Source organism: Apteryx mantelli, chromosome 13, assembly GCF_036417845.1.
Source record: "Apteryx mantelli isolate bAptMan1 chromosome 13, bAptMan1.hap1, whole genome shotgun sequence".
Taxonomy (NCBI): Eukaryota; Metazoa; Chordata; class Aves; order Apterygiformes; family Apterygidae; genus Apteryx; species Apteryx mantelli.
The window spans coordinates 25,808,448-25,833,046 of record NC_089990.1 but is presented as its reverse complement, the minus strand read 5'-3'; the positions used below and the strand labels follow the sequence as shown (position 1 = coordinate 25,833,046).

Below are 24,599 nucleotides of genomic sequence, written 5' to 3'. Positions count from 1 at the left end.
TGGGCAGCCAGAGCCACGCTCTGTCCTGGGGGCGACAGAAATACTGCCCCAGAGCACTCCTGCCGCTAGGAAGACCAACAACCCTGCCACAGACGGGGGCCTTCAAGGACAGATGTCCTACACACGCAGATGCACACACAAGCACTTGTCAGGGTATGGCCACTTCTGCTTGCAATAAAAACTTGGGGAGCTTTTTCCGCTCTGTTGCTTGGTGTCAGCGACCTCTCAAGAGGCAGACCAGTGCAGGCAATGCCAGTGAAGCCAGACAGAGCTGGAGACAAATCCGTTCACTGAGCTACAGAAACACAGAGCGGCTGGGGCGGGAGGGGCTTCTGAACATCTCTGCTCCCACCTGCTGCCAGGTCAGCTTTCCCTAGGCCTGCGCCATCGAGGTGTGACTGTCCCCAAGCATGGATTCCCCCATGACCCTGGGCCCCCTGCTGCAGTGTTGCACCACCCTTAGGCTATGTGGTTTCTTCCTACCTCTGATGGGAATTTCCCATGATGCAACCCGTGCCATTGCATCCCACCCTGTCCCCGGGAACTTGCCAAGTTGCAACTTGCCAAGGCTCTGGCTCCACCCTCTCCCCACCCTCCCGTTAGGCACTTGCAGGCAGCAGTAACATCCCCCCGCACCTTCTCTTCTCCAAGCCAAACCCATCTAGCGCCCTTGGCCTCTCCTCCTACCCCCGGTGCTCCAGCCCCCGACCAGCTTGGAGCCTCTGATGGGCTTGCTCCAGCGCGTCTGTGTCTGTCAGAGGCAGCAGAGCCCCATACTAGTCCCAGATGCAGTCTCTCCCACGTTGAGCCTAGGGGAGGAACCCAAGCAAATGATCAGTCAGTTTTGCACCCATCTCCTGTCACATATCCAGCCCATCTCTCACCTGTTTGGGCTCTAAGGGGAAGAAGGAGCATCCAGGAAACTGCAGGCCTGTCAGCCTCAGCTCGAGCCCTGGGAAGGTTTTGGAGCAAGAAATCCTGGCTACCACTTCCAGGCATGTGAAGGACTGAAGGTTATTGGGCCTAGTCAGCATGGCTATATGAAGGGGAAGTCATGCTAACCAAGCTGATAGCCTTCTACAATGAAATGAGTGGCTTGGTGGAAGAGGGGAGAGCAGTAGATGCTGCTTATCTTGACTTTAGAAGGCTTTTGACACCCTGTGTCCCAGAACCTCCTCGTAGACAGCTGGTGAAGTGCAGGCTAGATAAGTGGTCAGTGAGGTGGACAGAACACTGGCTGGACTGCCAAGGCTCGGAGGGGTGTGGTTAGCAGCACATCCAGCTGGAGGCCAGCCTCTAATGGCCTCCCCCAGTGGTTGATACTGGGGCCAAAACAGTTTAACACCTTCATTAATGACCTGGATGATGGCACACCAAATGTACCTTCAGCAAGTTCGCTGATGACACAAAACTGGGAGGAGTGCCTGATACACCAGAGGGTTGGACTGCTAGTCAGAGGGACCTCGACAGCCTGGAGAACTAGCAGACGGGAACCTCATAAAGTTCAACAAAGGGAAGTGCAGAGTCCTGCCCCTAAGGAGAAATAACCCTAGGCACCAGTACAGGCTGGAGGCCGACAAGCTCAAGAGCAGTTTGGTAGAGAAGGACCTGCGGATACCGGTGGACAGCAAGCTGAACATGAGCCAGCAACCTGCCCTTGCAACAAAAGGTCAATGGTATCCTGGGCTGCTCCAGGAAGAGTGCTGCCAGCAGCTGAAGGAAGGTGAGGCATCCCCTCTAGGGGACTCTTCAGCCTGGAGAAGGTCCAGGGAGGATTTTTTCAGTGTGCATAAATACTTGATGGGAGGTGTCAAGGGAAGAGGCCAGCCTATTCTGTGTGTCTTGTCCTGTCACTGGACACCACTACAGGCACCAACTGAACCAGAAGGCAATTCCTTCCAAATACAAGAAGAAAAGAAGTTTTTGCTCTGAGGGTAGTTTAACACTGGAATGGGTTGCCCAGAGTTAGCGGAGACTCCATCCTTGGAGATATTCAGAACCCAACTGAACACGGTCCTGGGCAACCTGCTCTAGGCGACCCTGCTTAAGCAGGGGGTTGGGTCAGATGATCTCCAGGGGTCCCTTCCAACCACAACTCTTCTGTGATAAGGAGGCTGTGGAGGACTGGGCTGGAAAGCTTGCAAAAGACCAGGTTCCACCACTTTCCTCTCATCCCCACAGGTAATCAGAGAAGGCGTCAGGGTCTGCCTGGCAACCACTTGCCCTTGGTAAATCCCTGCTGGCTCTTCCCAAGCCTGTTCGCGGCCATCGTTTCTCTGGAGACAGCTCCCAGGAGGATTTGCTCCATCACCTTCTCAGGGATTGATGTCAGACTGCGCAGGCTCTAGTTCCTCCCATCCTCTTTCTTGCCCTTCTGGAAGATGTCTGTGACATTTGCCTTTCTCCAGCCCCGAAGAACCTCCTCAGATCGCCAGGACCTTTCAGAGATCACACAAAGGGGCCTTGCAATGACATTAGCCAGCTTCCCCATGCACCTTCAGCTGCATCCTGCCTGCTTTCACAGACTCCTGTCCCTCCAGTTGCAATGCTTCTCACCTTGATCTTCCTCTACCAGTGCTGATGCCTCACTGTCCGCAGGCCTGAAGAAGTGCTCCTTGGAGATCATAGTCCTGGGCCACTTGGCCCTTCAGGGCCAAATTCTGCTCTTCAGCCATCCAGGCCTGTGAGTCTGCACTGTCTTGCTGCTCACTTCTCACAGCCTCCCTCCCAGCACTTCTGGGTTTCCATCCCTCCCCAGGTAAGCTGCGAGCTAAGGAATCCCCCAGCAAAGCTCAGGACCAGCCTAGCCTAATGTTACTGACAGCCCACAGTAGGAAGGCCCCCCCCCCACCCCCCACTCCCGGCAACAATGGACAAAACACGCCAGGTGCTTTGTCCCTTCGGACTCGCCATACTTGAGTCCCCCGCAACCCTTCTGCTGCCATGTGAGGTCTGAGCCCCTTCCATAGCTTTAGCCCCTTGGTTCTGCCCACAGGCAGAGGCAGCAATGCAACAGCAGGGCAAATAGGGTTTCTGCCACCACCTCAAGCCAGTTGGGTTACACCTCCTGATATTTTTTCCCCACTGGGGCCCAGCACCCATGCAAAAGCAGCCAGTCATTCCCAAATAAATCCTTTCTGTTTGGAAGGGACAGACCTCCTGCAAAGAGTCATAGCATTGCCAACATGTCTTTCCAGACAGCATCCATGGTTGGGACTATAGCCGATGGAGCACAAGCCTCCAGGACCGAACAGGAGGGAGAGGTCTGTCCCTGGAGGCCAGCAGAGTAGTCAGCTCTCAGACCGAGACTGAACAAGACTCAGTGCAGAGGAAGGACAACACCTACAAACTTCAGTTTGGTAAACAGTTTAATTGACAAATAGAAAGGTCTGCTGCTGCGCCTAAGCTGGAGTTACCCACTGCTCTGCTTGGCTGCCAGTCTCTTGTCTCTCTCTTCAGCAATGGTCAGGCGGATCCCCTTTCCACGGGGCAGGGAGATCCAAGGCTTGTTGCCCTGAAGCAAGGAAGAAGACAACACATCATACCAAGAAACCCAGAGAGGAACAGAGCTTGCCCTCCCAGGGAGAAAAAGGAGCAAAATCCTGATCCTCCTGGAGCTTGGCCAGACAGAAATAGCCACATCATTTGCCCAATAGAAGCCCAGTGGGGAACTGCAGTGTAAAAGTCTACTACTGCTTTATTTACATCCCTGAGGAAGGCATTTTAGCTAAAACCAAAACAGCCCTTTCAGAGCCTGAACAAAAGAGGCCACAAAGGGTGGCAACAGAAGAAGTCTTAGGAAAAGGCCTCTCGGGACTCTCAGTTCGAGTCATTGCCAAGACTGCATCACCACCTGAAAGGCACAGTTCCAAACTTTAACGTGCTTTAAAAAGCCACACAGCTTTTTCTTGAAAACATCGCCATCCCTTCTAAATTTACAGCAACCTCCCCTTCCCAGACCCATCAGCCTGCAGAAGACAGAACCACAGGCAACAGAGCCAGGGCTGATGCCACAACTGGAGCTTCACTCTGCAGGCATCCAGAGTGGGAAGGCATTTGTCTACAGAAGACAGGAACAACTCCCATCTTCAGCCAGCAGCCCCCAACAACAGGAGGGGACCAATCCTCCTTTTGTTTGTGCACACTTACTTTGCCAATAACAAAGATGTTGGAGAGTCTGGTGGCAAAGCTATTGCCATTGGCATCCTTCACATGAACCACACCAAATGAGCCAGGATGTCTCTCCCGGTTGGTGATCACACCAATACGGCACAAGTTGGCACCACCAGTCACCATGCACAGGTTACCTAAGGCAAAGGAAAGGCTGGTGAGACAAGAGTTTGCACAAGGTGCCAAGATGAACCACTTCCACACGGGTCCTTCAGGAGCACTGCTGCAGAAGAACGCCATGGGCAGAGCAGCACAGGGACACAAAGCGGCCACCAGAACACAAGGGCACAACTTTTAATGCCTACATCCTGCGGGAACCTTGGCACGCTCCAGTGAAGCCCCAAGGCCTATAAAAAACATTCCCTATCACTTGATCACTTGCATGAACACCAAGGAAAGGCCTTTTTTACTACTGGGCAAGTAGCTTGACAGATCCTCATTCCAACAGGAATCCCAACTGCAGTTATAGCTGGAGATGCCTCATAGAAACAACAAAGCCATTCACAAGGCTGCCACCATTGCCATCTCTGCTTCAAAGGGAAGGTGCCCAGCAGCTGCAGCTAACTTCCACACTGCTCTCCACCAGCAATGCCTCTGGAGAACACAGTACCTTACAGACAGAGGAGGTGAGACCTACCTGTGTCAAACTTGATGAAGTCTGTGATCTTGCCTGTCTCCAGGTCAATCTGGATAGTATCATTCACCTTGATGAGGGGGTCTGGGTAGCGGATGGTGCGGGCATCGTGGGTGACCAGATGAGGGATTCCTTTGGTGCCCACAAAGATCTTCCTCACCTTGCACAACTTGTACTGCAAACAAAAGCCAACTCTGCTCAGCTGAGGCAGAGAGCTGCACCACAGCCCAGGGCACTCTTGCGCACATGTCCTCCCCTTCAGAAAGCCTGCCAGTCACACCAGGCCTCAGTCCCCAAGCAAAGCATTCCGACACATTTCAGGACTTGGGATCCCCAGAGGAGACCAGACAGCAACTCACTGCTGCTCAGTTCACAGCCCCAGTAATTCCTCTCGCAAGGCTGCCACGCAACTATGCCACGGCCCCACCAGAAAATACCCGTGTTTTGGGAACAGCTTTCTATAGCTACCCAAGAAATCATATCAGTACCAGCACACAACCTGATACTGCAAACAAATGCCAACCCTTCTGAAGACTCCCGCTCAGGGCTCGGGTCTCCCTGCAAACACTGGATGCATTTTCCTAGGAAAGCATATGCAAAGGTGGAGTTGCCTTATTTTGCTTTGAAAGCCCTGTTGGTCACACAGGGGAGGCAAAGGCTGCCTTTCCACAGGGCCTACAAGAAATCTGTACCCCTTCTCAAAGACAGTCTGCTCTCCCTGCAGCCTTTAACTTGAACTCCTTCACATCCACATTGGGACTCATGGTGCAACACAGATTGGTAGCCAGAGAGAAAAATAAATCCCAGGGCCACAAACACATGCCGGAGCCACTCCCAGCACAGCCAGAGAGAGCATAGCAGCCCACCAGACAGCCCTCCCCTCAGCATCGCTGTGTGCCTGTATAGCCTTCCATTTGGGGCACATGAACCAGAGTGCAGGCTTGCAGCTTAGAAACACCAACACACTTGGGCTGAGGAACTGTACAGAGGAGTCACTTGTAGACAGAGGGCAGTTTTATAAATACCTTCCTGCGTCTGTTCTAGAAGAGTTCAAGAACCCTTTTCAACACCAAAGCCGGTCCAGAAGTTCACAAGCAAGCTTTGAAAAGCACTGCCAAAGCAAAGTCCTCACAACTAGTACTGCTTCAACCTGTTCCATTCAACTTAAGGCCCTTTCTGCCTCTGGATGACCATAAAGGGGACAAGCTGTGTGTGCACACACAGCCCCTCAGAGCTTCAACCAAAAGGCTAAGTGTATGAAGCTTGTCACTGCTCGATCAACAAGACTCAAAGCATCAAGTAACTGCCTCTGGAAACCAGCTCCTGCCTGGGGGCAAGCTTGTTTCCAGAACCACCTCATTTCTGTCTCTGAGCAGTTCATGCCTGCAGAGCCTTTTATGCTGGATACTCCACTTCTAACTGCTCAACTGAAAGACGCACAAGCAGCAGCTTTGCTTTGTGTTGTATCAAAGTGGTCCTAGGATTCAAATGCTTTTGTCCGTTCAAGTACTGCAAGCATTCAGCACATCCAAGAACTAACCTGTTGCTTGCAAGAATACTGAAGCAGCAACATACATGCAGGTATGACACAGAAAGGCCCCCACTGTCCAGCTGGAGGCAGAGCCAGGGCAGCACTTCCACTATCATCAGACCCTCAGGGGCCCACAAGGCAAAACTTCAATTAAGACAGTCTGGCTTTTGCACCACGGGCAGTACAGCAGCAACGAGGTCTCCACAGTTTCTGATCACTGTTACCTTGTGCTGCTCTACATTAAGGCTTGCTAAACCACAGTAAAGCCATGCCCATCAACCTAAAAGGGCTTGGAGAAAACTGCCCGTAAAAGGACTCCAACCCATGCCAACAGCAATCACTCAAGCACCAAACACCCCTACGCAGAGGGCTGTAAGTTGCCCTCACATCACCTACAGACCTTCCTCCTTGAAGACTCCATACCCTAACCAAGAAAGGAGATGTTCCCCAGTCTCCTGAAAGGTGTCACAGACTGAGCTCTCAGGGAAAAGAGAAAACAGCTCCTATTCAGGAGATACCAGACATGAGACACTGCCCCAGCAAAACCCAGTGTGGTCCACGTTTACACCAAGATCAAGCCCCTCACCTTGGCCTCTTCAGCTGTGATACGGTGAACAGCAAAACGGCCCTTGGTATCATACACCAAGCGGAAATGCTCGCCTGTCTTCTCAATGCTGATGACACCTGATTTCAGAGATAGAAATAAAATGAGTTAACACTTAAGTATTCATACATACAGTTGATATTCATAGCAGAGCACAACTATAAATGAAATTGTAACAACTGCTTATGTAGTTTTTTTCAGGCAAACTTAGAAAGCACCTTTCCTCCAAATCTTGCCAGCCTCACAAAACATTCCCCCCGGTGTACCAGAACAGCCCCATGAAATATCTGTAGTTTACCAGTCTACTCCAACAAAGGAAAAACACAGCAACAAACAGGTCAAGAGAGAGAAGCTAATAGCTATAGTCACTTGTCATGCCAAGAGAATCTGGAGCAGCAGCTTTATGCAATTTGTTCAATAAGTTCTGAAACTAGGATGCATTTGTAGAAGCACTCTCCCCACTGGTGATCCAGTCAGAGAACTGGAAGCAAAACTGTTAATAGTCTCCTGAGAAGAGGTCATGGCATTCAGAAAACTGAGAAAACATCAGCATTCCTTTTGCAGAGCAGATGCCTTGCACATGTCCCTGAAGGAAAAGATTCTAAATAATATAATAAATAAAAACGTTGACTTTGGGGACAAAAACCCAGCGTGGGTTTCTCCACAGGTTGCAGTCCCTTCAGGGGTGTACCTGCTCCGGCGTGGATCCTCCACAACTGCTCACCAAATTTAGTATGTGCCCCAACCCTCTTCACTAACCCATGAAGCCAGCAGGATAGGTGATGTCTGTGCGAACTTTGCCATCTATCTTGATGAACCTCTGCATGCAGATCTTCTTGACCTCATCTCCTGTCAAGGCATACTTCAGTCTGTTGCTCAGGAGGATGATGAGTGGAAGGCACTCCCTCAGCTTGTGAGGGCCTGTAGATGGACGGGGTGCCTGCAAACAGAAAAACGTCTTACTCTGGTTGCTCAAACGTACCAGCAGCTATCAAGCGTCACTTTCCATAGGAATAAAAGCACTCCAACACCTCTCAGGACATCTGACGACTGCTGCAGAGAGCCCAAGCCTTACTACCTCACTGCTTTACTCCTTACGAGCAAGAGGAAACAGAAGAACTACTCACAGAATATCTGACAGCAGATACCCCCTTCCCCATTACACTACCAAACTGCCTCAGTTTGCTGCTGGGGAGCCACAGTGCCTTGAGCTGCTGTGCCAAGCTGTGGCAGTGACAGTGTGTCCCTTGTCTTGTGTGGCCCTCGACAGGTTATATAAGGTAGGCCTGGAAACAAGCCTGAAGGCTGCTGTGTCAGGGTGGCAAGTTACAGCTTGCAGGGGCACAACAGGAAGAGAGTGGTGCAGAAATAAATAGAGCAGCACCACTCCTACTGCCTGCGACAGGCACCCAGCGAAAGGCAGTGTTTCTATCCAGTCATGAGGTAGGACTCAAACCAGTCCAAGGACCTGGCCAGAGATGCTCAGCTAATTCTGCACCTGCGGACAAGCTGGGGAAGGCCTTTGCTATCTTTTGGAGGTGATGCCATCGCTGCAAAGAGCGCGCTTGTCACAGAGCTGAGTGAAACAAGGATCTCTTGCAGACCTATAGCTGCAGGCTGCAGGCTGGCCAGGTGGGGAAGGCTGAAAACAAACCTTGCATCAAGGAGATCCTTGGGAAGGGAGCAGACCTACATACTTACATCAACAGTCATTTAACAGGGGAAACCATCAGGCCTGTGGGCTATCCCCCAGCAGGAAGGCTGGCCATGGGGCAAATGGTGTGGCAGCTAGGCCTTTATTTCCAAGCTGAGAGCATAGCCACAGGCACATTTGTCTCATTTGTTTGCAAGCCCAGCTCTCACTGCTAGCCTGTGCTCCCTGCAGCAAAACCGCTGCGCTGGGTCAATTCTCTCCAATGCCCCCTTACAACATCGAATGGCCTTCACTCCAAGAGCATCCAGGCTCTTCACTGGAAGGAACAATTTAAACCTTCCTGTTCCTCAGGAGGCAGGAAGTACTACAGCCCATCTGCATGGGCCTGCTTCCAGTCCCAACGGGAGCAAGCAGCTCACTCCCTTGGCATGGGAGGTGCATTCTGGGGCTGCATTTGTCAGACAGAGGAGTAGAAGAGTTGCCAGTGGTTTGCCCGCTTGACCAGAGTTGGCAGAAAACTCCTCGGGTGGCACCTGTGGCTCCCTTGCTCCCTCCCTCTGTGCCAGCCCCACTGGGGAAAAGGCACGGGGGAGCACCGAGCTGGGGAGAGGAAAACTCCTCCTGCTCCCCAGACACCATCTCCCAGGTGGGCTCAGGAACTGGGCCCAGAGGGCTGGAGGCAAAGACGCAGTGATGGGGAGTCCCCGTGAGCGACTGCCCACACAAGGCCATGCAGGTCCCCACGGCGACGGCCAGGGCTCTGTGATGGCGGTGGCATCGTGCCCACAAGGCCATTGTGAGAGGGGCGTCCCCGTGGTGACCTGCCAGGGCCAGAGCGCCCCGGGGTCCCCACTCTGAGGAGAGCGACTCCGTCAAGGAGGGAGCAGCTCCTCTTGGTGCCGGTGTGGTAGGTGTCCGGCAGCGTATTTGGAGATGCCCATGGAGCGGGAGGCGAAGCCCTGCTCCCAGCCCGCAGGTGGGCACCCCAGCAGGCGGGAGCGCAGCGAGGTGAGCCATGGGGCTGGAGGGAGAGGAGGCAGCAGGCGTGGGACCTGCATGCAGAGCACAAGGGCAGTGGGGAAGGGGAGCTGGTGCCAGCCAGCCAGCCAGCCCTGAGCTCCTGCGGCAAGGGCGTGTTTCCTCGGGGCCCTGGGGATTTTCTCTCGGGCAGAGCTGACGCAGTGGGTGCCCCAAGCCACACACAGCCCCTGCAGCTCTGCGCTGATTGTCAGAGAGCAGCTCTGGGCCACGCTCAGGCTGGCCGTGCTCGGCCATGAGCTTCCCTTTGAAACGGGGCTGGGGTTTCCTGCACTTCAGGCGCCGCTTGTGCCATCACAGCCACTTCCAGCGTGCACCTCCTCCCCACAGGTGGGCAACCAGGAGCCACCCGCAGCGATGCAGCGGAGCCAGAGCTCGGCTTCGTCCCGCCAGAGGGACAGGCTGCCTCCGCTGTCCCGCCCGGAGAGCTCACAGGACTCCGAAAACAGCAGCACAAAGGTACCGAGCTGACCAGAGGCGCTGGCAAAGCCTCTTGCTGACTGCCCGGAGCTGCCGAGAAGCAGGCGGCAGGTGCTGGGAGGGAACAGGAGGTCCCTGCCGCCCGGCAGGCCGACCACCGGCTCCGCACGGCACTCTGCAAGGGCACGCCGTGGGGCTCCCTGTGGGCACTGCCTTTGCCTGTCCCTTGCCCGGCACTGACCAGCCCCCTCTGCAGCCTGTGGTTGGGAGCAGGGTGGCAGCCGCCCGCGTGATTGAGCGCTGCCATTGGGGCTCCCAGCAGGGAGGTTTGCCAGCTGGGAGGGAAGGAAGGAGCGCGTGGGAGAAAGCACCGCAGTAACTCGGCCTTTCTCCTTGCCTTCTGTTGCAGACGGTCAGGGTGGAGCACGCGGAGGCCCTGCCCTGCGGGAGTTTTACAAGTGAAGAGGTGCCACTTGTGCCATGCTTGCTGCCTCTCCCCACCAGGGCAGCAGCCCAGGCAGATGTGTCCCTGCACACAGGTAGAGGTCAAATGGCAGCATCTCCAAGTCTACTCAAGCTGCCCGCTCTGCCAACATCCTCGGGATGCTCTGCCAGAGGCAGGCCTGATGCACCTCAATGGCCTGCTGAGAACTTCACCGAAGATGACAGCAGGGAAAACCTCCCACTTGGTAGTGGTGCTCCCCTTCGACTACTCGAGCAGGGTGCTTCTGCTCTCACCAGGGCAAGGGAAGAGCGTTTCCCCGCCACGCCAGAGGCCAGGCCTAGCTCTTCCAGAGCAGCACTGGCAACACCAAGGCCATCGCAAGGCCACGGCAGCAGGATCACTCTTCCCCCGATCAGCCAGCAGCCTTCAGGACACTCCCTTCTCCAGGGAGCCCAGAGCACTGCTGAAGGGGCAAGCCAAGGTGGCCCAGCATCCATGGAGTGGGACAAGTCCTGGACAAGATACCCCGTGCTGCCAAGTCTGCCACAGGCCCGCAACGCGAGGGTGCACAGCCACGACTCAATCCTGAGCGAGTCCTCAGCGTCAAAGAGCGGAGACCTGCAGCCTCCCAGCGTGCAAGCGCCTCTTGCTGGGACATCACACGGGGAAACACCATCTTCTGCCGCAGACGATCGCCTGCCGTTGGAGACCAGTGGCAGGGTCGTGGCAGAGGAGGCTGGACTCACCAGCAGCGAGAGCACCAGCCCCAGCTCCAGCCTCTCCTTCACTGAGGTACCGCATGGCTCTGCAGAAGACAGCGTTGCCGGGCCCCACAGGGAAATGGCCCAAGCCGACTCCTCATCGTCTTCCCTGCCTGATTTGGCCGCCCTTGGTCAGCCCCTCCGTGACCTGGACATCGCAGGGAGGGCTGAGAGCCCAGGCCCTGCTCCGCACAGCCCCACACCATCTGCTGCCTCTCCTGAGCACTCAGTCGACTCGCTCGTTTCTGCAGCCTTGAACTTAGCCGTGGACATGAGCAGGAGAGCCAGCAGGCACTACCACGTGCGCATGCAGCTGCGGAGGAGCTCAGTGTGGCTGCGCCACAGGGGCTGGTGGCACACACGCTCAGTTCGGCACCCCTGCCAAGCACAGCCCAGGACCAGACGGCGCCACGTGCCAAAAGTACAGCCCTGGCGCCTCAGCAAGGACCTGCTCCCCATGCTCGTGGGGGCAAGCGTGCCAGCTTTCCTGGGCAGAGGCAGAAGGCCAGCAGGGCTAGCACGGCCACCAACAGCAAGGGGCCCACAACAGCAGCCTCTGAAGGAGGAGCGGGAGGAAGCGGCAGGGACCAGAGTCCAGGCAGCGCTGCAGGAAGAGCAAGGCGGATCCACAGAGGAGGAAGCGAGGCAGCAGGATGCTGACAAGGACCTGCCAGAAGAGCAGCAGCTGGAGGAATCTGACTCTGTCTATGTGATCTGGGTCCGACCGAGCCTCCAGAGCCTACTGGCGCGGACACACACGCGCCACGAGGACGTGCCCTGCTCGCTTGACAGCGAGGCCACAGATGCTGACAGAGAGGCAGCCGGCAACCCACAGTGCGCGCCTCTGCCCCAGGCAGTGGCCACAGGAGCCGAGGCAGAAGATTCACCCTTGGCCGGAGGCTCTCGGCAAGAGGGGACCAGTGCACCCCTCCCCACGTCAGGCTCCCCAGAAGCAAAACCAGCATCTTCGCCCTTGGCTGGAGGCCCTCCACACCGGGTGAGCAAGGAGCAGGTGGCCAGCACTGACCATCAAAGGGAGCAGACATGTGAGGTCCACCTGGGGTGTGCGTGGTGGGGAGATGCCTGGTGCTCTCCTTTCCAGCCCACCTAAGACACAAGGACTGACACCTCCTCCACGCCCTGCACTGCGTTCTAGCTGGGGGATGGATGCAGAGCGAGGAGGGAAAGGGCCGGCCACAGCAGCAGCCACCTCCCACACCCACCCTGCCAGCCCCCTTCCTCTGGCGCCGTTTGCCGCCCTGCTCTTTACGGCCTCCAGCCCAGCCCTGCTGTTACAGCCCCATCACAAGCCTTGTCCCGTTGGCCCACCAGTCACAGGACCCTTCCCTTGGCCATTCGCGGCCATTCGCAGCATCCCCACGCCGTGTACCATTTCCCCCCGTTCATGCCAGGCCACCAGTCCCCTGAGCTTTGTGAGCTGATGGCACTCACCTCTGCTTTTTTACTCTCCCCTTGCAGTTTCCCTCTGAGCACAAAGTGGATGCAAATCCATCCTCCTCCTCCAGAGACATGCCAGAAGGTGACCCAGGTACGTATGCGAGTCGAGAGCCATTCTGTGGGCAGAAGGCCCAGCCTGGCCCAGCAAGGGGCACTGAGGCCGGCTGCACTAAGCCACAACGTCTTGGGAAAGCCCTTGGTGGCAGGGGGCAGCAGGTGCTTGTCCTGCGCTCGCACAGCCCCTCACCCACGCCTCTCCTTCCTCCCACAGCCATCGCTGCTCTCCCAGACCCACCGGCTCCCAGGCAACGACCCTCGCTCCTCACGACACTGCTTCGGGCTCTGCGCAGAGCTTTTTCCTGCAGCTGTCTCACGGGGCAGCGAGAGGGACGGGGCCGGGACACAAGTGCCAGGTGCCTCCCCTGACATCGCGGCTGTTCCTGTCGATGAGGAGCGCAAAGGAGGGAGAGCAGCACAGACGCACGCGATCGCGCCGGAGGTGTTCAGCTCGCCCCAGAGCACGTGCCACTTCCAGCCTCAGCTCATGGCACGTAAAGAGGACCTGCTGGCTTAGATGGGCAGCCAGAGCCACGCTCTGTCCTGGGGGCGACAGAAATACTGCCCCAGAGCACTCCTGCCGCTAGGAAGACCCAACAACCCTGCCACAGACGGGGGCCTTCAAGGACAGATGTCCTACACACGCAGATGCACACACAAGCACTTGTCAGGGTATGGCCAACTTCTGCTTGCAATAAAAACTTGGGGAGCTTTTTCCGCTCTGTTGCTTGGTGTCAGCGACCTCTCAAGAGGCAGACCAGTGCAGGCAATGCCAGTGAAGCCAGACAGAGCTGGAGACAAATCCGTTCACTGAGCTACAGAAACACAGAGCGGCTGGGGCGGGAGGGGGCTTCTGAACATCTCTGCTCCCACCTGCTGCCAGGTCAGCTTTCCCTAGGCCTGGCGCCATCGAGGTGTGACTGTCCCCAAGCATGGATTCCCCCATGACCCTGGGCCCCTGCTGCAGTGTTGCACCACCCTTAGGCTATGTGGTTTCTTCCTACCTCTGATGGGAATTTCCCATGATGCAACCCGTGCCATTGCATCCCACCCTGTCCCCGGGAACTTGCCAAGTTGCAACTTGCCAAGGCTCTGGCTCCACCCTCTCCCCACCCTCCCGTTAGGCACTTGCAGGCAGCAGTAACATCCCCCCGCACCTTCTCTTCTCCAAGCCAAACCCATCTAGCGCCCTTGGCCTCTCCTCCTACCCCCGGTGCTCCAGCCCCCGACCAGCTTGGGAGCCTCTGATGGGCTTGCTCCAGCGCGTCTGTGTCTGTCAGAGGCAGCAGAGCCCCATACTAGTCCCAGATGCAGTCTCTCCCACGTTGAGCCTAGGGGAGGAACCCAAGCAAATGATCAGTCAGTTTTGCACCCATCTCCTTGTCACATATCCAGCCCATCTCTCACCTGTTTGGGCTCTAAGGGGAAGAAGGAGCATCCAGGAAACTGCAGGCCTGTCAGCCTCAGCTCGAGCCCTGGGAAGGTTTTGGAGCAAGAAATCCTGGCTACCACTTCCAGGCATGTGAAGGACTGGAAGGTTATTGGGCCTAGTCAGCATGGCTATATGAAGGGGAAGTCATGCCTAACCAAGCTGATAGCCTTCTACAATGAAATGAGTGGCTTGGTGGAAGAGGGGAGAGCAGTAGATGCTGCTTATCTTGACTTTAAGAAGGCTTTTGACACCCTGTGTCCCAGAACCTCCTCGTAGACAGCTGGTGAAGTGCAGGCTAGATAAGTGGTCAGTGAGGTGGACAGAACACTGGCTGGACTGCCAGGCTCGGAGGGGTGTGGTTAGCAGCACATCCAGCTGGAGGCCAGCCTCTAATGGCCTCCCCCAGTGGTTGATACTGGGGCCAAAACAGTTTAACACCTTCATTAATGACCTGGATGATGGCACCAAATGTACCTTCAGCAAGTTCGCTGATGACACAAAACTGGGAGGAGTGCCTGATACACCAGAGGGTTGGACTGCTAGTCAGAGGGACCTCGACAGCCTGGAGAAACTAGCAGACGGGAACCTCATAAAGTTCAACAAAGGGAAGTGCAGAGTCCTGCCCCTAAGGAGAAATAACCCTAGGCACCAGTACAGGCTGGAGGCCGACAAGCTCAAGAGCAGTTTGGTAGAGAAGGACCTGCGGATACCGGTGGACAGCCAGCTGAACATGAGCCAGCAACCTGCCCTTGCAACAAAAGGTCAATGGTATCCTGGGCTGCTCCAGGAAGAGTGCTGCCAGCAGCTGAAGGAAGGTGAGGCATCCCCTCTAGGGGACTCTTCAGCCTGGAGAAGGTCCAGGGAGGATTTTTTCAGTGTGCATAAATACTTGATGGGAGGGTGTCAAGGGAATGAGGCCAGCCTATTCTGTGTGTCTTGTCCTGTCACTGGACACCACTACAGGCACCAACTGAACCAGAAGGCAATTCCTTCCAAATACAAGAAGAAAAGAAGTTTTTGCTCTGAGGGTAGTTTAACACTGGAATGGGTTGCCCAGAGTTAGCGGAGACTCCATCCTTGGAGATATTCAGAACCCAACTGAACACGGTCCTGGGCAACCTGCTCTAGGCGACCCTGCTTAAGCAGGGGGTTGGGTCAGATGATCTCCAGGGGTCCCTTCCAACCACAACTCTTCTGTGATAAGGAGGCTGTGGAGGACTGGGCTGGAAAGCTTGCAAAAGACCAGGTTCCACCACTTTCCTCTCATCCCCACAGGTAATCAGAGAAGGCGTCAGGGTCTGCCTGGCAACCACTTGCCCTTGGTAAATCCCTGCTGGCTCTTCCCAAGCCTGTTCGCGGCCATCGTTTCTCTGGAGACAGCTCCCAGGAGGATTTGCTCCATCACCTTCTCAGGGATTGATGTCAGACTGCGCAGGCTCTAGTTCCTCCCATCCTCTTTCTTGCCCTTCTGGAAGATGTCTGTGACATTTGCCTTTCTCCAGCCCCGAAGAACCTCCTCAGATCGCCAGGACCTTTCAGAGATCACACAAAGGGGCCTTGCAATGACATTAGCCAGCTTCCCCATGCACCTTCAGCTGCATCCTGCCTGCTTTCACAGACTCCTGTCCCTCCAGTTGCAATGCTTCTCACCTTGATCTTCCTCTACCAGTGCTGATGCCTCACTGTCCGCAGGCCTGAAGAAGTGCTCCTTGGAGATCATAGTCCTGGGCCACTTGGCCCTTCAGGGCCAAATTCTGCTCTTCAGCCATCCAGGCCTGTGAGTCTGCACTGTCTTGCTGCTCACTTCTCACAGCCTCCCTCCCAGCACTTCTGGGTTTCCATCCCTCCCCAGGTAAGCTGCGAGCTAAGGAATCCCCCAGCAAAGCTCAGGACCAGCCTAGCCTAATGTTACTGACAGCCCACAGTAGGAAGGCCCCCCCCCCACCCCCCACTCCCGGCAACAATGGACAAAACACGCCAGGTGCTTTGTCCCTTCGGACTCGCCATACTTGAGTCCCCCGCAACCCTTCTGCTGCCATGTGAGGTCTGAGCCCCTTCCATAGCTTTAGCCCCTTGGTTCTGCCCACAGGCAGAGGCAGCAATGCAACAGCAGGGCAAATAGGGTTTCTGCCACCACCTCAAGCCAGTTGGGTTACACCTCCTGATATTTTTTCCCCACTGGGGCCCAGCACCCATGCAAAAGCAGCCAGTCATTCCCAAATAAATCCTTTCTGTTTGGAAGGGACAGACCTCCTGCAAAGAGTCATAGCATTGCCAACATGTCTTTCCAGACAGCATCCATGGTTGGGACTATAGCCGATGGAGCACAAGCCTCCAGGACCGAACAGGAGGGAGAGGTCTGTCCCTGGAGGCCAGCAGAGTAGTCAGCTCTCAGACCGAGACTGAACAAGACTCAGTGCAGAGGAAGGACAACACCTACAAACTTCAGTTTGGTAAACAGTTTAATTGACAAATAGAAAGGTCTGCTGCTGCGCCTAAGCTGGAGTTACCCACTGCTCTGCTTGGCTGCCAGTCTCTTGTCTCTCTCTTCAGCAATGGTCAGGCGGATCCCCTTTCCACGGGGCAGGGAGATCCAAGGCTTGTTGCCCTGAAGCAAGGAAGAAGACAACACATCATACCAAGAAACCCAGAGAGGAACAGAGCTTGCCCTCCCAGGGAGAAAAAGGAGCAAAATCCTGATCCTCCTGGAGCTTGGCCAGACAGAAATAGCCACATCATTTGCCCAATAGAAGCCCAGTGGGGAACTGCAGTGTAAAAGTCTACTACTGCTTTATTTACATCCCTGAGGAAGGCATTTTAGCTAAAACCAAAACAGCCCTTTCAGAGCCTGAACAAAAGAGGCCACAAAGGGTGGCAACAGAAGAAGTCTTAGGAAAAGGCCTCTCGGGACTCTCAGTTCGAGTCATTGCCAAGACTGCATCACCACCTGAAAGGCACAGTTCCAAACTTTAACGTGCTTTAAAAAGCCACACGGCTTTTTCTTGAAAACATCGCCATCCCTTCTAAATTTACAGCAACCTCCCCTTCCCAGACCCATCAGCCTGCAGAAGACAGAACCACAGGCAACAGAGCCAGGGCTGATGCCACAACTGGAGCTTCACTCTGCAGGCATCCAGAGTGGGAAGGCATTTGTCTACAGAAGACAGGAACAACTCCCATCTTCAGCCAGCAGCCCCCAACAACAGGAGGGGACCAATCCTCCTTTTGTTTGTGCACACTTACTTTGCCAATAACAAAGATGTTGGAGAGTCTGGTGGCAAAGCTATTGCCATTGGCATCCTTCACATGAACCACACCAAATGAGCCAGGATGTCTCTCCCGGTTGGTGATCACACCAATACGGCACAAGTTGGCACCACCAGTCACCATGCACAGGTTACCTAAGGCAAAGGAAAGGCTGGTGAGACAAGAGTTTGCACAAGGTGCCAAGATGAACCACTTCCACACGGGTCCTTCAGGAGCACTGCTGCAGAAGAACGCCATGGGCAGAGCAGCACAGGGACACAAAGCGGCCACCAGAACACAAGGGCACAACTTTTAATGCCTACATCCTGCGGGAACCTTGGCACGCTCCAGTGAAGCCCCAAGGCCTATAAAAAACATTCCCTATCACTTGATCACTTGCGTGAACACCAAGGAAAGGCCTTTTTTACTACTGGGCAAGTAGCTTGACAGATCCTCATTCCAACAGGAATCCCAACTGCAGTTATAGCTGGAGATGCCTCATAGAAACAACAAAGCCATTCACAAGGCTGCCACCATTGCCATCTCTGCTTCAAAGGGAAGGTGCCCAGCAGCTGCAGCTAACTTCCACACTGCTCTCCACCAGCAATGCCTCTGGAGAACACAGTACCTTACAGACAGAGGAGGTGAGACCTACCTGTGTCAAACTTGATGAAGTCTGTGATCTTGCCTGTCTCCAGGTCAATCTGGATAGTATCATTCACCTTGATGAGGGGGTCTGGGTAGCGGATGGTGCGGGCATCGTGGGTGACCAGATGAGGGATTCCTTTGGTGCCCACAAAGATCTTCCTCACCTTGCACAACTTGTACTGCAAACAAAAGCCAACTCTGCTCAGCTGAGGCAGAGAGCTGCACCACAGCCCAGGGCACTCTTGCGCACATGTCCTCCCCTTCAGAAAGCCTGCCAGTCACACCAGGCCTCAGTCCCCAAGCAAAGCATTCCGACACATTTCAGGACTTGGGATCCCCAGAGGAGACCAGACAGCAACTCACTGCTGCTCAGTTCACAGCCCCAGTAATTCCTCTCGCAAGGCTGCCACGCAACTATGCCACGGCCCCACCAGAAAATACCCGTGTTTTGGGAACAGCTTTCTATAGCTACCCAAGAAATCATATCAGTACCAGCACACAACCTGATACTGCAAACAAATGCCAACCCTTCTGAAGACTCCCGCTCAGGGCTCGGGTCTCCCTGCAAACACTGGATGCATTTTCCTAGGAAAGCATATGCAAAGGTGGAGTTGCCTTATTTTGCTTTGAAAGCCCTGTTGGTCACACAGGGGAGGCAAAGGCTGCCTTTCCACAGGGCCTACAAGAAATCTGTACCCCTTCTCAAAGACAGTCTGCTCTCCCTGCAGCCTTTAACTTGAACTCCTTCACATCCACATTGGGACTCATGGTGCAACACAGATTGGTAGCCAGAGAGAAAAATAAATCCCAGGGCCACAAACACATGCCGGAGCCACTCCCAGCACAGCCAGAGAGAGCATAGCAGCCCACCAGACAGCCCTCCCCTCAGCATCGCTGTGTGCCTGTATAGCCTTCCATTTGGGGCACATGAACCAGAGTGCAGGCTTGCAGCTTAGAAACACCAACACACTTGGGCTGAGGAACTGTACAGAGGAGTCACTTGTAGACAGAGGGCAGTTTTATAAATACCTTCCTGCGTCTGTTCTAGAAGAGTTCAAGAACCCTTTTCAACACCAAAGCCGGTCCAGAAGTTCACAAGCAAGCTTTGAAAAGCACTGCCAAAGCAAAGTCCTCACAACTAGTACTGCTTCAACCTGTTCCATTCAACTTAAGGCCCTTTCTGCCTCTGGATGACCATAAAGGGGACAAGCTGTGTGTGCACACACAGCCCCTCAGAGCTTCAACCAAAAGGCTAAGTGTATGAAGCTTGTCACTGCTCGATCAACAAGACTCAAAGCATCAAGTAACTGCCTCTGGAAACCAGCTCCTGCCTGGGGGCAAGCTTGTTTCCAGAACCACCTCATTTCTGTCTCTGAGCAGTTCATGCCTGCAGAGCCTTTTATGCTGGATACTCCACTTCTAACTGCTCAACTGAAAGACGCACAAGCAGCAGCTTTGCTTTGTGTTGTATCAAAGTGGTCCTAGGATTCAAATGCTTTTGTCCGTTCAAGTACTGCAAGCATTCAGCACATCCAAGAACTAACCTGTTGCTTGCAAGAATACTGAAGCAGCAACATACATGCAGGTATGACACAGAAAGGCCCCCACTGTCCAGCTGGAGGCAGAGCCAGGGCAGCACTTCCACTATCATCAGACCCTCAGGGGCCCACAAGGCAAAACTTCAATTAAGACAGTCTGGCTTTTGCACCACGGGCAGTACAGCAGCAACGAGGTCTCCACAGTTTCTGATCACTGTTACCTTGTGCTGCTCTACATTAAGGCTTGCTAAACCACAGTAAAGCCATGCCCATCAACCTAAAAGGGCTTGGAGAAAACTGCCCGTAAAAGGACTCCAACCCATGCCAACAGCAATCACTCAAGCACCAAACACCCCTACGCAGAGGGCTGTAAGTTGCCCTCACATCACCTACAGACCTTCCTCCTTGAAGACTCCATACCCTAACCAAGAAAGGAGATGTTCCCCAGTCTCCTGAAAGGTGTCACAGACTGAGCTCTCAGGGAAAAGAGAAAACAGCTCCTATTCAGGAGATACCAGACATGAGACACTGCCCCAGCAAAACCCAGTGTGGTCCACGTTTACACCAAGATCAAGCCCCTCACCTTGGCCTCTTCAGCTGTGATACGGTGAACAGCAAAACGGCCCTTGGTATCATACACCAAGCGGAAATGCTCGCCTGTCTTCTCAATGCTGATGACATCTGATTTCAGAGATAGAAATAAAATGAGTTAACACTTAAGTATTCATACATACAGTTGATATTCATAGCAGAGCACAACTATAAATGAAATTGTAACAACTGCTTATGTAGTTTTTTTCAGGCAAACTTAGAAAGCACCTTTCCTCCAAATCTTGCCAGCCTCACAAAACATTCCCCCCGGTGTACCAGAACAGCCCCATGAAATATCTGTAGTTTACCAGTCTACTCCAACAAAGGAAAAACACAGCAATAAACAGGTCAAGAGAGAGAAGCTAATAGCTATAGTCACTTGTCATGCCAAGAGAATCTGGAGCAGCAGCTTTATGCAATTTGTTCAATAAGTTCTAAAACTAGGATGCATTTGTAGAAGCACTCTCCCCACTGGTGATCCAGTCAGAGAACTGGAAGCAAAACTGTTAATAGTCTCCTGAGAAGAGGTCATGGCATTCAGAAAACTGAGAAAACATCAGCATTCCTTTTGCAGAGCAGATGCCTTGCACATGTCCCTGAAGGAAAAGATTCTAAATAATATAATAAATAAAAACGTTGACTTTGGGGACAAAAACCCAGCGTGGGTTTCTCCACAGGTTGCAGTCCCTTCAGGGGTGTACCTGCTCCGGCGTGGATCCTCCACAACTGCTCACCAAATTTAGTATGTGCCCCAACCCTCTTCACTAACCCATGAAGCCAGCAGGATAGGTGATGTCTGTGCGAACTTTGCCATCTATCTTGATGAACCTCTGCATGCAGATCTTCTTGACCTCATCTCCTGTCAAGGCATACTTCAGTCTGTTCCTCAGGAAGATGATGAGTGGAAGGCACTCCCTCAGCTTGTGAGGGCCTGTAGATGGACGGGGTGCCTGCAAACAGAAAAAAGTCTTACTCTGGTTGCTCAAACGTACCAGCAGCTATCAAGCGTCACTTTCCATAGGAATAAAAGCACTCCAACACCTCTCAGGACATCTGACGACTGCTGCAGAGAGCCCAAGCCTTACTACCTCACTGCTTTACTCCTTACGAGCAAGAGGAAACAGAAGAACTACTCACAGAATATCTGACAGCAGATACCCCCTTCCCCATTACACTACCAAACTGCCTCAGTTTGCTGCTGGGGAGCCACAGTGCCTTGAGCTGCTGTGCCAAGCTGTGGCAGTGACAGTGTGTCCCTTGTCTTGTGTGGCCCTCGACAGGTTATATAAGGTAGGCCTGGAAACAAGCCTGAAGGCTGCTGTGTCAGGGTGGCAAGTTACAGCTTGCAGGGGCACAACAGGAAGAGAGTGGTGCAGAAATAAATAGAGCAGCACCACTCCTACTGCCTGCGACAGGCACCCAGCGAAAGGCAGTGTTTCTATCCAGTCATGAGGTAGGACTCAAACCAGTCCAAGGACCTGGCCAGAGATGCTCAGCTAATTCTGCACCTGCGGACAAGCTGGGGAAGGCCTTTGCTATCTTTTGGAGGTGATGCCATCGCTGCAAAGAGCGCGCTTGTCACAGAGCTGAGTGAAACAAGGATCTCTTGCAGACCTATAGCTGCAGGCTGCAGGCTGGCCAGGTGGGGAAGGCTGAAAACAAACCTTGCATCAAGGAGATCCTTGGGAAGGGAGCAGACCTACATACTTACATCAACAGTCATTTAACAGGAGAGACCATCAGGCCTGTGGGCTATCCCCCAGCAGGAAGGCTGGCCATGGGGCAAATGGTGTGGCAGCTAGGCCTTTATTTCCAAGCTGAGAGCATAGCCACAGGCACATTTGTCTCATTTGTTTGCAAGCCCAGCTCTCACTGCTAGCCTGTGCTCCCTGCAGCAAAACCGCTGCGCTGGGTCAATTCTCTCCAATGCCCCCTTACAACATCGAATGGCCTTCACTCCAAGAGCATCCAGGCTCTTCACTGGAAGGAACAATTTAAACCTTCCTGTTCCTCAGGAGGCAGGAAGTACTACAGCCCATCTGCATGGGCCTGCTTCCAGTCCCAACGGGAGCAAGCAGCTCACTCCCTTGGCATGGGAGGTGCATTCTGGGGCTGCATTTGTCAGACAGAGGAGTAGAAGAGTTGCCAGTGGTTTGCCCGCTTGACCAGAGTTGGCAGAAAACTCCTCGGGTGGCACCTGTGGCTCCCTTGCTCCCTCCCTCTGTGCCAGCCCCACTGGGGAAAAGGCACGGGGGAGCACCGAGCTGGGGAGAGGAAAACTCCTCCTGCTCCCCAAACACCATCTCCCAGGTGGGCTCAGGAACTGGGCCCAGAGGGCTGGAGGCAAAGACGCAGTGATGGGGAGTCCCCGTGAGCGACTGCCCACACAAGGCCATGCAGGTCCCCACGGCGACGGCCAGGGCTCTGTGATGGCGGTGGCATCGTGCCCACAAGGCCATTGTGAGAGGGGCGTCCCCGTGGTGACCTGCCAGGGCCAGAGCGCCCCGGGGTCCCCACTCTGAGGAGAGCGACTCCGTCAAGGAGGGAGCAGCTCCTCTTGGTGCCGGTGTGGTAGGTGTCCGGCAGCGTATTTGGAGATGCCCATGGAGCGGGAGGCGAAGCCCTGCTCCCAGCCCGCAGGTGGGCACCCCAGCAGGCGGGAGCGCAGCGAGGTGAGCCATGGGGCTGGAGGGAGAGGAGGCAGCAGGCGTGGGACCTGCATGCAGAGCACAAGGGCAGTGGGGAAGGGGAGCTGGTGCCAGCCAGCCAGCCAGCCCTGAGCTCCTGCGGCAAGGGCGTGTTTCCTCGGGGCCCTGGGGATTTTCTCTCGGGCAGAGCTGACGCAGTGGGTGCCCCAAGCCACACACAGCCCCTGCAGCTCTGCGCTGATTGTCAGAGAGCAGCTCTGGGCCACGCTCAGGCTGGCCGTGCTCGGCCATGAGCTTCCCTTTGAAACGGGGCTGGGGTTTCCTGCACTTCAGGCGCCGCTTGTGCCATCACAGCCACTTCCAGCGTGCACCTCCTCCCCACAGGTGGGCAACCAGGAGCCACCCGCAGCGATGCAGCGGAGCCAGAGCTCGGCTTCGTCCCGCCAGAGGGACAGGCTGCCTCCGCTGTCCCGCCCGGAGAGCTCACAGGACTCCGAAAACAGCAGCACAAAGGTACCGAGCTGACCAGAGGCGCTGGCAAAGCCTCTTGCTGACTGCCCGGAGCTGCCGAGAAGCAGGCGGCAGGTGCTGGGAGGGAACAGGAGGTCCCTGCCGCCCGGCAGGCCGACCACCGGCTCCGCACGGCACTCTGCAAGGGCACGCCGTGGGGCTCCCTGTGGGCACTGCCTTTGCCTGTCCCTTGCCCGGCACTGACCAGCCCCCTCTGCAGCCTGTGGTTGGGAGCAGGGTGGCAGCCGCCCGCGTGATTGAGCGCTGCCATTGGGGCTCCCAGCAGGGAGGTTTGCCAGCTGGGAGGGAAGGAAGGAGCGCGTGGGAGAAAGCACCGCAGTAACTCGGCCTTTCTCCTTGCCTTCTGTTGCAGATGGTCAGGGTGGAGCACGCGGAGGCCCTGCCCTGCGGGAGTTTTACAAGTGAAGAGGTGCCACTTGTGCCATGCTTGCTGCCTCTCCCCACCAGGGCAGCAGCCCAGGCAGATGTGTCCCTGCACACAGGTAGAGGTCAAATGGCAGCATCTCCAAGTCTACTCAAGCTGCCCGCTCTGCCAACATCCTCGGGATGCTCTGCCAGAGGCAGGCCTGATGCACCTCAATGGCCTGCTGAGAACTTCACCGAAGATGACAGCAGGGAAAACCTCCCACTTGGTAGTGGTGCTCCCCTTCGACTACTCGAGCAGGGTGCTTCTGCTCTCACCAGGGCAAGGGAAGAGCGTTTCCCCGCCACGCCAGAGGCCAGGCCTAGCTCTTCCAGAGCAGCACTGGCAACACCAAGGCCATCGCAAGGCCACGGCAGCAGGATCACTCTTCCCCCGATCAGCCAGCAGCCTTCAGGACACTCCCTTCTCCAGGGAGCCCAGAGCACTGCTGAAGGGGCAAGCCAAGGTGGCCCAGCATCCATGGAGTGGGACAAGTCCTGGACAAGATACCCCGTGCTGCCAAGTCTGCCACAGGCCCGCAACGCGAGGGTGCACAGCCACGACTCAATCCTGAGCGAGTCCTCAGCGTCAAAGAGCGGAGACCTGCAGCCTCCCAGCGTGCAAGCGCCTCTTGCTGGGACATCACACGGGGAAACACCATCTTCTGCCGCAGACGATCGCCTGCCGTTGGAGACCAGTGGCAGGGTCGTGGCAGAGGAGGCTGGACTCACCAGCAGCGAGAGCACCAGCCCCAGCTCCAGCCTCTCCTTCACTGAGGTACCGCATGGCT

At 55.1% G+C, this 24,599-nt stretch overlaps 3 protein-coding genes across 3 annotated transcripts in view; all 3 read right to left on the bottom strand.

Moving 5' to 3' along the window:
- Positions 1–2,626, bottom strand: part of LOC136993302 (small ribosomal subunit protein eS4-like) — a 9,422-nt gene extending 6,796 nt beyond the window's left edge. Inside the window, exons 1-2 of the mRNA XM_067304452.1 lie at positions 2,557–2,626; positions 885–895 (exon numbers count right to left, since the gene is read on the bottom strand). Of these exons, the coding sequence (XP_067160553.1) occupies positions 885–895; positions 2,557–2,626 (81 nt within the window). The remainder of the gene's footprint in view (positions 1–884; positions 896–2,556) is intronic.
- Positions 2,627–3,350: 724 nt separating this feature from the next.
- LOC136993301 (small ribosomal subunit protein eS4-like) lies at positions 3,351–8,652 on the bottom strand. Its single transcript, XM_067304451.1, has 6 exons — positions 8,641–8,652; positions 7,699–7,879; positions 6,922–7,034; positions 4,808–4,979; positions 4,150–4,307; positions 3,351–3,514 (listed from the first exon to the last, which is right to left on the bottom strand). The coding sequence occupies exons 1-6, from the start codon at positions 8,650–8,652 to the stop codon at positions 3,413–3,415; spliced, it is 738 nt and encodes a 245-aa protein (XP_067160552.1). The 3' UTR covers positions 3,351–3,412.
- A 7,996-nt stretch (positions 8,653–16,648) lies between these two features.
- LOC136993300 (small ribosomal subunit protein eS4-like) lies at positions 16,649–21,950 on the bottom strand. Its single transcript, XM_067304450.1, has 6 exons — positions 21,939–21,950; positions 20,997–21,177; positions 20,220–20,317; positions 18,106–18,277; positions 17,448–17,605; positions 16,649–16,812 (listed from the first exon to the last, which is right to left on the bottom strand). Exons 1-6 carry the CDS (start codon positions 21,948–21,950, stop codon positions 16,711–16,713), a joined length of 723 nt encoding a protein of 240 aa, XP_067160551.1. The 3' UTR covers positions 16,649–16,710.
- Between the last annotated feature and the right edge of the window lie 2,649 nt (positions 21,951–24,599).

What these genes read in the sequence shown, in the direction of transcription:
- LOC136993301 (XM_067304451.1), bottom strand. An exon ending in CTATCCTGCTGGCTTCATGG is followed by an intron (nt 7,035 to 7,698) that starts GTTAGTGAAGAG and finishes TCATTTTATTTC; the next exon opens with TATCTCTGAAATCAGGTGTC. An exon ending in ACATCTTTGTTATTGGCAAA is followed by an intron (nt 3,515 to 4,149) that starts GTAAGTGTGCAC and finishes TCCTTGCTTCAG; the next exon opens with GGCAACAAGCCTTGGATCTC.
- LOC136993300 (XM_067304450.1), bottom strand. An exon ending in TCACAGCTGAAGAGGCCAAG is followed by an intron (nt 18,278 to 20,219) that starts GTGAGGGGCTTG and finishes TTTTGTTTGCAG; the next exon opens with TACAAGTTGTGCAAGGTGAG. An exon ending in ACATCTTTGTTATTGGCAAA is followed by an intron (nt 16,813 to 17,447) that starts GTAAGTGTGCAC and finishes TCCTTGCTTCAG; the next exon opens with GGCAACAAGCCTTGGATCTC.